The sequence below is a fragment of the Eucalyptus grandis genome, chromosome 8, assembly GCF_016545825.1.
Source record: "Eucalyptus grandis isolate ANBG69807.140 chromosome 8, ASM1654582v1, whole genome shotgun sequence".
In the NCBI taxonomy this organism is placed as follows: Eukaryota; Viridiplantae; Streptophyta; class Magnoliopsida; order Myrtales; family Myrtaceae; genus Eucalyptus; species Eucalyptus grandis.
The window spans coordinates 5,599,763-5,611,152 of record NC_052619.1 but is presented as its reverse complement, the minus strand read 5'-3'; the positions used below and the strand labels follow the sequence as shown (position 1 = coordinate 5,611,152).

Genomic DNA, 11,390 nt, shown 5'->3' with positions numbered 1-11,390 from the left:
CTTGACTGTTGACAATATCCCCACATAACTTGCATAAGTGGAAGTCGCGAGGCCTCGTCCATCCCTTGCGGTTCCTGAAGGACGCTTCCAATACTAGCGGTGCTGCTAAATGACATATTCATCGTCTAATAGGTTAGGAAGTTGTTTTCATAAGTGTCTTTGATACGAAGGCAAATGATTTGTAATGTTTCGAAAATATGAAAAGAAAAACAATTCCATGCACGATATACGTACTATTACTATTAGAGAAGCGTCACGTGAACTTATTTTTCAGTTGATTGCAAAAGGTCATTCAAGATCCTTAATCCCACCCCCTTCCTCGTCTCTCTCCTCTCTTCACTATTAGTGCACGTCTCCATCAGCCCCTTCCGATGTCATCGTCCTCCACTACGACATCATCTACTTCAACCTCCGTCATTGTCTCTCTCTCTCTCTCTCTCTCTCTCTCTCTCCATTGTGTCCACGACGAGAAGATGACGATGACGTGCCTCAAGTTCCTCTGCGAAAAGACTTGAGGCTCGCGGCTGACCTTGGTGGAAATGATCTAATGCCGGGGACCTGTTCTTGACAAACGAGTTTAGATCACTTGGGGTTGGCACCGGTAATTGCGAGAGGGGAAGGGTGGAGGCAACTCCAGCTCCATTGGTTGTATCCCACTAAGAAATATCATAATTATCTCGTCATATATTAGCCTAAGTAATGACATGAAAAATATGATCAGTCCAATCATTCTATAGTCCATACCTCAGCAATAAAGGGTCTCTTAATAGGCTTTTGCATTCTACTTCCTCTAAATCTCGCGATGGGTGCAATGTGTCTGTCCCTTAGCCCGAAAAATCCGGAAATTTACCAAGACATAAACACGTCGAATCCACATGATTTTTCACAACTGTTTGATATTATTATTATTTTTCCGTGACGTTTCTCCTAACAAAATTCCAGATGTCATTTCTTGTCTTGCTATATAAAATATATATATTATATATTATGGCCTGGGGCCCAATTAATATTGCCAAGGGAGGATCACATGCATCCCAGTACCCAAAGATACTAGACAAATTGGGGAATTGAAGGAGAGAGACAGACAGACTGAATCAGCAACGGACAAATGAAAACGTAAATGGGCGTCTCATATTATATATAAATTCTCTCAGGATCTCTTAAAGTTTTCATTTTGAGCGCGCAAGAAATGACGAAATAATTGTTTTTTCTTGCTTTTTCTTGGAGGTGGTTTCTGTCTGACAAAGAAGCTGAGATGAGCAAGGCCCCCTCAAGCTCTTTCCAGCAAGAAATCTTCTCGATGTTTTCTAGAGTTGAATGAGGTTCCAAAGCCGAAAGCTTTTATTCCCCTGAATCTTCCCTGAGCTGCTCTCTCCCTTTGGATTCATCCCCAAGCCAACACCCCTTTCTTTTTCCCTTTAAATTTTTCCTGCTCATGGCCATTGAAAAGCGTTCGTCAATGGAATCTGCTTTCCAGCGGCATTCGAAGTGACGAGAAGGTACTTGCTCCGTAACCCTTCGGCGTCCTTCCTCTGTTTGCTCTGTGCAAGTGACACTTTTTGAGCGACCCATGTCGCAAGTTCTTGTTTTTTTTGCGTGTTGTGAGTATTGAGGTTGCGCCGCTTGCGGGGTTTGCCTTCTGGGTTCTGGGTTTGCATTGAATCGCTCACGCGACACACCCGCGTTATGGACTCTTCGGTTTCGCGTCGCGCTAGTGTAGCCCAAGAAGGTAGCTTGAGCCGTGTTATGTGTGGTTTTGTTGAGTTCGGATTTAGTTTTCGAGTAATTCTGGTATAAGTAGGACACGGAGGATCTTGGAGTTTCCAGGAGGTTATATGGCATTCGTGCAAAGATTTGGGGAAGTTAAAAAGATGTCTTGTTTCCCTCTGGATAGTTTCTATAAATGTGGGAAGGGAACGGTGGAAAAGAGCATATGACTGTTGGGACTTTATTAAATTTTCTCCCTTGAGTATTGCGATATTGTTCTTTATCTTTTTTGGTCTTGTTTGGAGTAATCTAGTATGACATCTGGCGACGAATCGTATAGCAAAATGACTTGCGAGGAGCTTGGCTTTCTGTTGGGTTTGTAATATTTGGCCTGGTATGACTAGACCCTTGAAGGGGGTGACGTATGGATGGTTGATGTTTATTGCTCTTGGCACCATTGAGTAGTGAAAGAGATGCTAAGCTTGCTTTTGACGTTGTTTTAGCCATCAGATATTTTGATTTTAAACATCTGGATCTTGTTCTTTAGCATTTGGAAACTTTGTCTCCCATATTTGTAAATCCAGTCGAGAGATTCTATTCTCATAGATAATTTATTTCTGATAGTTATTAATCATTGCTTCTGCTAAGGAAACAGATTATGTTTTAGTTTGCACTGCAAGTTGAGGGGAATCATCTGTCAACTGTTCTAGAAAATCAGATAGTGAGAGTATCTTTGCTTCAACAGTTTGAAATTTGAAGAACGATGATATCTGTGCTAGAAGATAAACTTCACATATTGTCCTACTATTGGGTGAAAATCCGTGTTGCTGCTGACTTGACTATGTGTAATCTCGGCAGTCATTATGGACAAATGCAAAATCTTTTTTACCTGAAAATTACCTATTATCATCCTTTTGCTGATTGTCAGCCCTTTTTTGCTTGAGAAGAAAGGGGAGGGGTTTGCAAATTTTGTGGGTAGGGTTTCTTGGTTGGGGGTTGTCTGCCATCAACTGTAGCTTCTATACTTTTTGATATTTTGGTTTCAAATGGTTATTGTATCTTTTGCAATCAGTCTTTCCACAGGTGTTCTAATATTTTGAGAACAGCAAAGTGAGACAAACACCCCCCTCCCCAATGCAGGCGGCGGGAACCCCCCAAAACAAAACAAATGATATAGTTTTCAATGTGTCCAATACTTCTGAAGCAGTAATTGGGAAACAATTGACCAAATTTTCTCTCTTTGCATTTAGAAACATTCCCTAACAAGCCATTACTTTATGTTTCTGTTGTATATTTATGAGCAACTGGGTCCATGAAGTGCTGTTCCTTTTCACTTGGTTAATAATTTCCCATTTGTGGGCGACTGAATCGGAGAAGTGCTGGTCCTTGCCATTTGGTTAATATTTTCCCAATAATTTTCAATTTGACCAGCATTGGATTTGAAAACTCTAGTTCAGACTCGATTTTTTTAATGCTATATAAAAAATAAAAAAACTGTCATTTTCCTGGTTTGTCTCAGTTACTTGAAGTATTCTATTACTTTCATTGCTTGGTTTGAAATTCGTCAATTCCATGTACTTGCTATTTATTCAGTATCAGAGAGCAAGATTGGTTTTAATTGTTTTGTTAGCGTACGATGTATTCCATATCTGATAATTTAAGAAACTGTCGATATACAACATAAGTTAACTTGGTTGCAGGCAATACAAAAGGAAACGTGTATTGGTGTTGGATGTTTCCTGAGCAAGGATTAAAGCATATGGAATGTTAAAGTATCTATAAGTCTTTACATAATTAGCTAGAGAGACATTCTTTAGTGACCATTTGTGATTTTTCAAATTCTCCTTTATTAGCTGGGAAAATTGTTGACTACATAGGCAGAAGCTCGACATAAAGTACAATACCTAGGTGAACATACTTGACAGCATTCTTTTCCTTTCACATTGCAGATTGCATGATTTGCCAGCAGTTGGAATTGGAGAAACCATCATTAGACATGGAGTTCACGACTACCCCAACACCACCCATCAATGGCCACACTTCCCTTAATTCTTTCACTTCTAACTTTACAAAATTCAATTCTGCACTCACAGCTGGGCTGTTGAACCCAATGTCACCGCCACCCCGATCAAGCCCAACCTTAATTGAGATGATGGCTAACGAGGCAGACATCCAATCTAGTAATCACATTCTTCCAAACCCTTCCGTTCCTGTAGCGCCAAAGTTCCAAATATCAGCCGAAGACAAGCAGGTCTTGGCTATGCAAAGATTATCAGATATTTTAGCCGCCAGAAGTCCTGGGAACCAGTTTAATGATGCTTCATCAAGCGACATAAAGCTAGCATTGACTTCCAAGGACGGGATCACCGTCAGCATGAATGTGCACAGGCCAATACTCATGGCACATAGTCGCTTTTTCGCAATGAAGTTGTCTGACAGATGGATAAAGCAGCAGCGAGTTTCAGGGCCATACATCGTTGAGATCGCTGATTGTGACGATGTTGAGGTGTATATTGAGACGTTGCGCTTGATGTATTGCAAGGATTTGAGGAAGAAGCTTATGAAGGAGGATGTCACCAGAGTCCTTGGTATCTTGAAGGTGATGGTTCAATCTAGTAGTCGCTTCATTCCATCCATGGGTCGAATTCCAAATTTTTGTATACTTTCTTCTGTTCCCTCTCTCTCTCTCTAAAAGAGATTTAAATGGAACCAACTGACATGGACTGTAAAAGATTATAGTTTCTGATCTTGTTACTGTTCTACAGGTGTCAGCTGCCATTGGATTCGATGCTGGGGTCCTATCTTGTTTGGAGTACTTAGAAGCTGCTCCATGGTCTGAGGATGAAGAAGACAAGGTGGTTTCGTTATTAACCGAACTCCGTCTTGATGGAGCTGGGGCAGCTGAAGTTCTAAAGAGAGTCTCTTTGAAGTCAACAATGGGATGGGAGAGGAAAGAAGCGAGAATGGAGATGTGCTGCTCAATCTTTTACACGTAGTTCTGGGAGGAAAAGACGAGAGGGCGAGGCGGGACATTAAATTGCTTGTCTCGAAGATGCTCCGGGAGAATCCCTCTCTTGGCAATCTGCGAAAGAAATCTTTATATTCAGCATGCGACATGTGTTTTCAATCGCTGCGTCATCATTTCCTACAGGCCATGGCATCAGATTTTACAGACGTAGGCCAGATTTCACGCCAGGCCGATAACTTGCATTGGATGCTGGACATTCTCATAGACCGGCAGATTGCGGAGGAGTTTCTCAGAAAATGGGCTTCTCAATTCGAACTCTCCAAGGCACATTCTTCTGTCCCTGCCATTCACAGGTTCGAGGTCAGCCGAGTGACAGCCCGATTGTTCGTTGGCGTCGGGAAGGGGCAGATATTGGTCCCAAAGGACACGAGGAGCCTGCTCTTGCAAACATGGCTGGTCCCATTTTACGGGGATTTCCCATGGATGAGAAAGGCGTCGAAGGGTCTCGACCGGCACCTGATTGAAGAGGGTCTTGGTAGCATGATCCTCACTCTGCCTTTGGCTCAGCAACAGGAGATTTTCCTTGGTTGGTTCGAGAGGTTCCTGAACTCGGGTGAGGATTGTCCGAATATTCAAAGAGGGTTCGAAGTTTGGTGGAAACGGGCATTCTGGAGGCGCAACAGGGAGGAAGGACGGCCACGGCCATTAAGGATTACAGTCGCGACCATCGATAAGCGATAATAACCGAAACCGCTTGTTCATACTCGGATTCTTGGGAGGTGATGGTCACTGGATAACAGTTGATGTTATTGCATTGTCCAGCACATATCTTTGATTGAGAAGCTTGCCTGGCATATACCAGTTCATCTTTTTGTTCTCGATGCTATGTACAATGATAATTTTGTTCCAGAAGGCAGTAGTTGTCTTTTTTCTGGTGTTTATCTTTTGCTTTTCTTTGTCCTTTTTCCATTTTCAGGGCAACCAGTACTTCTGGAGTTCTTGTCCAGTGACTCACCATCCTTCTAAGCTGGGTGATATTTTTGCAAGTGCAAGGGTTATGCATACACATGTAACTCTTTCTACATGTTTGAAAGTGAAAAAAAAAAAAAAACCACCTTTTTTATAAGAAAAGTCATATTTTTCCCTACTTTTTACTTTCCCTCAAATAAATTTGAAAATGGAAAAAATATTTTAAGTTTTAAAATTTTTCTAGAAAAAGAGAAGTACGATTTGACAAGTCGATTGTTATATATCTTGCATGGTCTCACCCGTTATCCACCGTTTAAAAAGAAAAAATTCGAATAAGTTGCTTAAAACAAATTGATAATAAGCCATTAGGAGTGATCAATTCCTGATCTGGTCCGATTTCACCTAAAAATCGAGAAGTGGATCAAGAGGACTGGTTCCCAATTTTTGGAACTGGGGACCGGACTGGCTGATCTTGTTCGGTCTGGTCCGGTTCCATAGAATCGATCACTTAGCAAAAAATTAAGAAAAATACAAGAGTTGTTATTATTTTTAGGTTATATTACTATTTTTTAGAAATCAAAAATATATTTTTAAAAAAAAGAAATCAATCCAATCCAATGATTCAGTCTGGTCCGGTTTCCCTTTGAAATTGGGAACCAAACTGAGAATCACCTATTCGATTTTTATGGAATTGGGAACCGGACCAAATCGGCCGGTCCGATCCTATTTGAGCAATTCCAATTTAGGTGGGTCCGACATATGTACCCCTACTTTAGACAATTTACATATTTTCACAAAAGATGCCCCACATTTCCTCTATTTTTTTTTTTTTTTCCAGCTAAGCAAGTAAGGCTGATATTTGTAATAGAATAAGTTGGTGTCGGTACCAAGCTGTTGCGTTTTGATGAGCATAAAGGTTGGCCCAAAAGCATAGAAAAGTAAGCTGAGACTCGGCTGTCAGCACCACTGCAAATTGTGCAATTTTCAGCGAATTAATTTTACTCAGATTAATTAACAAGTGATAAAATAAAAGAGTAAAATACAAAAAGGGTGGAATGGGGTGAGAGAGGCTCGAACTCTCGACCTCAGGATAACTCAGAAGCTATGAGACCTACGCGCTAGCCAACTGCGCCACCACCCCTTGATGTTCCGTTTTACACTATAATATTTAATCGATAAAGTCTGAGTGTTTTGATGTCTCCAAATTATGTATCAAATTGTATTATAATACTGTTAAGCGTGCCAAAACTGATTTAGAAATTGATTTATAAAATTTTGACCTAGCTTTAAGAAATGGATAGTATAAAATGACTAATAATGATCCGCATGTGGATCATATGGAAAGTTAATCACAATAGATATGACATTATTCGATACTTTACATGTCAAGAGGTGAGCTTTCATAGGGACGCCTATTTGATTGAGGATCAAGGTTTGTCGTGATTCTTTCTAATCATGCATGTGGTGTAAATCTTACTTGATGGATCGTCGTTCCCTATTGAGTACACGAAACGACTCTACGTGTGTCATTTCTTGTAGCCTACGAGTTTTGTTGTTTTTTGTTTGTCAAAACTAGGTCAATTTGCTAATTCCTATAGGCATTACTGAAGAGATCTTTTATATTGATCCTCATGGCGATAATGACCTATCGACTTCAAAGGTTTTGACTAAGTGTGGTAAGATGGAACGAGAGACTTCATGCTTCATAAAAAAAAATTAAATCACGGGTTTATTTTTTTTTTCTTCGTAGCTGTTGATAATTTATGCCAAGAAAAAGCGAATGATTGCATCATGCAATGCTCACATTGGCCGGGTTTATAGTAATTGATTTATCAACTTCGAAGGTGGGCGTTATGCCTTCAAAAGCATGAAGTTTCAATTGTTGAATTTTTATGGAAGGCAATCGTTTTCAACATCAATGACCTCAATCTCATATTATTTATTTTGAATTTGGACAGTTTCGAAGATATTGTATTAAAGAAACGAGATCATCTACATTCAGGGGTAATTCTATCTGGTAAAGTTACTCCCTAGTTCAAAACATTCCTTTCTGTTTGAGAAATTTGCATCAAAATATCAATTTGCCAAACACTCTTTGGACCTCTCTCTCTCTCTCCACCGCCAGCGCCGCCTCCCATCGGTTGCGGTCATCACATCTTGTCCCAAGTTGCTAACTTGGGTCGCCGTCGATTTGGTTGCCATTAGCAGTCGTGCTCTCTCTCCTCCCCATCGTCGCGACCCGATGGCCATTGCCTCGCCGCAGCAATTGAGGTTGCGACCGTCCCAACATCATCGCCAAGCCTTTAGGGGCGTATGAGGCCCGATGCCTCTCCTCCTTTTACCTAGTCGAGGACAGAGGAGAGGAGGGATCGATGGGGTTATGACCTCGCCATCATTGAGGTGGCAACTTCACAACATCGCCCGAGGCCAAGCCTAGGCTCGACGACATCAGATTTGGCGACGCCCCAACTCACGATGCATGTTCGATTTTCTTATCATTGATGTATTCAAATTTGAGGGGATATTGTGACCCGACCGTAAAGAGTGCGAAATGCAAGAGGATTCCAATCCATTATTAAAACAAAGAACAAGGACTTATCATAGGGTGGACTAGGGCACGCAAGCGCTTTAGGACAAGATGCACACCTCGCCGACTAAGGACAGAGTAGGAGCAAAAGAAACCGATCACTTTGCTTGAATGCCCACCAAAAGACAAGCCGACTTAGTTGGAAAAACTACTCAAAAAAGGCAGGCGATGCTGTTTTTCCTCGTTGGCGTGCTCAATTATTGACATCTTTTCTCTTTTTTTTTTTTTAAAGAGAAAAAAAATACCCATCTAAGCAGAGGCTAATAATAAAATAAATTCATATATTTCCATCCGAATGGTGGTCCGAAATGAACCTCAATTGCTCATCCCCACCGGCCTTTCTAATGCCGACGGTTCGCCCCTTTATATTATAATCGGGTTGCATCGTCATCGGATCTTATCGAATTTACGTCGGTCCGAACGTGGCATGCTTATTTTGTGTGTGTATATATATATCTTTGAAAATTCAGTACGGACATGTTCCTTAGGTGGATTGCTCTGCACAACACTTATAATATATTGAAGGTATAAATTATTATACAAATTTATAATTCTTGGACTATTTAACGAGTCGAAGTGTAAAGTCAGGTAGACACAACTAATATGTTAACTTGTTCTAACTAAAGTTATCCAAGAGTTTCGAGGCATCTTACTTGTTCGATCCATTTGTATACAAATACGAGGAGTCCCTTTTTTTTTTTTATTCTATATACACTATGCTGGTTTTATTTTTATTTTATGGCAAGATTCTCTTTCATTATGGTTGGTTTCTTAATCCAGTCGGCAAGCAAAGGTGATATGATAAACTAGTCAAGTGACTTAACTTTGTACCAAAGATTGACGTCAACATTTTTTTATCTGCTTTTGCATTTGAAAATTAAGAACTAGTGCAAGCTTTATTGATATTTACTTAATCATGAAGTACATCAATTGCTATCATCAACATCATCATTGTCATTATTTCTGATAAACTTATACTGTAAAATCAAATTGTCAAGATTGCCACATGTTGTCGTGGCACATCCTCATTTCCTCATCTGAGCTTCAAAGCTCTATTAGGGGATGCTGGAGTAATATTCATAAATTGCAGGGGTATCAATTATAATTTTGTCGAATTTCAAGGTGTTTCAGACCATCAACTTTGACACAGTTGCGTAACTACTCAATGATTTAGGAAAATTACAGATTATTCCATCATTTTTAGCAATGTTACGCCGTAGCCTTGGAATTTTGAAAAATTACAGATTACTTCCGTTAATTTTGGTTTTTGTTATAATCGCTAGTTTATTTCGTCTAGAAGAACCGCTTAATGTTCCTTAAAAGTAGAATTATTCATTTACCTTGACCAAAAATTCATTTAGTCAACCATCAATCCTTTTTCTCTCTCTCTCTTTTTGAGGTCATTGACCATGTAGCTTATTTTGGTCAAACATTTGAGTTAGTTCATTTTGAAATGACAATTTACGACTATGGAAACACGCTAGTTGACTACCGCAACGGAATTCAGAGTTTGGGGGAATTAAATTTTGACTTTCAAAGTTGAAGAGCCATTTTGTAACGCTATCGAGGTCGAGAAGGATAATATGTAACTTTAAAAAGTTCCGGGGTCAATTGTGTTATGATGCTAAAGTTCAAGAAGGGGTAGAAGGGTTCTTCCTTTTCATGAGTAAAAGGGCGAGGAGAGGCGACCAACACTAGTGACTCCTCTTGGACGGCACCATATAAGATCACATACTCGCTACAAGATCTTCAAATTGAGTCATACTTATCTTGTATCAACTGCCATTCAAAAGTCAAAGATTGACAGATTTATCGTCACAACCCACCAAGATGCTAGTGGCCAAACAACGCGACATAAGCCGTCCATATGCTCACTCACGACATAAATTGAACTCGCAATCACATAGAAGACAAGTAAGCAGTCATGTTGACTCTGCAATCATGAATCGACTCGAGGGGATCGCCGTGTTTCGGTGAACTTGGCAAAACCAAAGGACTAGAAATAGTGCATTGATGATGTCGGTAATGTTCAAGCGCTTTCGCTTCTAGAAGGGAGAAGACCTTACAGAGCAATGAACGAGGTGATGAAGAATTTTCAGCAATTTGGACCGAGCACGACTAGAAGATGTACAAAGAGGAGCTTTCTCGAAGGTCTAACTTGGACTTTCTTAACGCATGAGCAGCGGACAAAAAAAGAAAAAAAAAACATATCACAACAAAATCTAGAAGATCATCCTATAAAACCCATTTCGAATATCATTTTGCGGAATAGAATGGCTAGTAAAAGCTAAGGCTATGTCACTGAGGCATGCATAATACACGACATCATCGATGCGGTACAGTCTTGATCCAACACGAAATAAAGAGCTCATTGGTAAGGGATCCACCGCAAGTCGAGAGATTCGATCAGATACGCAAATCCAACTCAAAAGAGCATATAATCCGAGTTAATTCGATTTTCCGATTTGAAGCAGCTTTTCATGTTTGCAAAAGGTTTTTCTTTTGACCTTAACCTTCCATCAAAAGAAAAAGTTAGAAAAAAAAAAAAAAAGAGAAGAAAAAAAGAAAACGCACATTGGAAAAGAGAAATTCAGAAATTAAAAAAAAAATTAAAAAAGGGAAATGGCCGACCTCATTTGCAATTTCCACTGACCTAATGGAGCGGCAAGAAAAGTCAAAAAGCCCCGTCGCCTTCACATTTTTCATTTTTGCAATGCGCGCCCTCCCCCACGATCTTCGGATGAGGACGAGTCAAATAAAGCGACCTCATAATGGCGCTTGACTCGCGAGTCCCTACATTTCTGCCATTTTGCACAAATGTCCCTCTCGCATTAAAGCGACCTTACAACGAGGCTCCACTCGCGAGGCCCTGCATTTCTGCCATTTTGCGCAGACGCCCCTCTTTTTCCCCGCCATCGATCAATCCCTGTCTCCCATTAACTAACTCGAAAGCAACCCGATACTTCCGGTATGGGACTCGTTCTACGGACTCGTTCGGTCGGGAGAGTCGGACAACGGCGCATCACTATTCGATCTTTCACATCCGATGCGCTCTGTATTTTTTTAGCAGAGCCATCTCGAAATCAAACTGATCGGACTGAATTTGGAACCGGATTCTTAAAGTTTAAAAATTCCAATTTTTCTTCTTTAATCTCTATT

The 11,390-nt window shown here is 40.4% G+C and overlaps 1 protein-coding gene and 1 non-coding gene across 2 annotated transcripts; one reads left to right on the top strand and one right to left on the bottom strand.

The window, feature by feature from the left end:
* Positions 1-1,540: 1,540 nt before the first annotated feature.
* Positions 1,541-5,611, top strand: LOC104456043 (BTB/POZ domain-containing protein At1g63850). Its single transcript, XM_010070755.3, is given in 4 exon segments — positions 1,541-1,729; positions 3,657-4,306; positions 4,473-4,647; positions 4,650-5,611. Coding segments are annotated over 4 exon segments (1,635 nt in total). The 5' UTR covers positions 1,541-1,686; the 3' UTR covers positions 5,417-5,611.
* A 1,089-nt stretch (positions 5,612-6,700) lies between these two features.
* TRNAM-CAU lies at positions 6,701-6,785 on the bottom strand. Its single transcript is given in 2 exon segments — positions 6,701-6,736; positions 6,748-6,785. It is a non-coding gene; the product is annotated as a tRNA-Met (tRNA).
* Between the last annotated feature and the right edge of the window lie 4,605 nt (positions 6,786-11,390).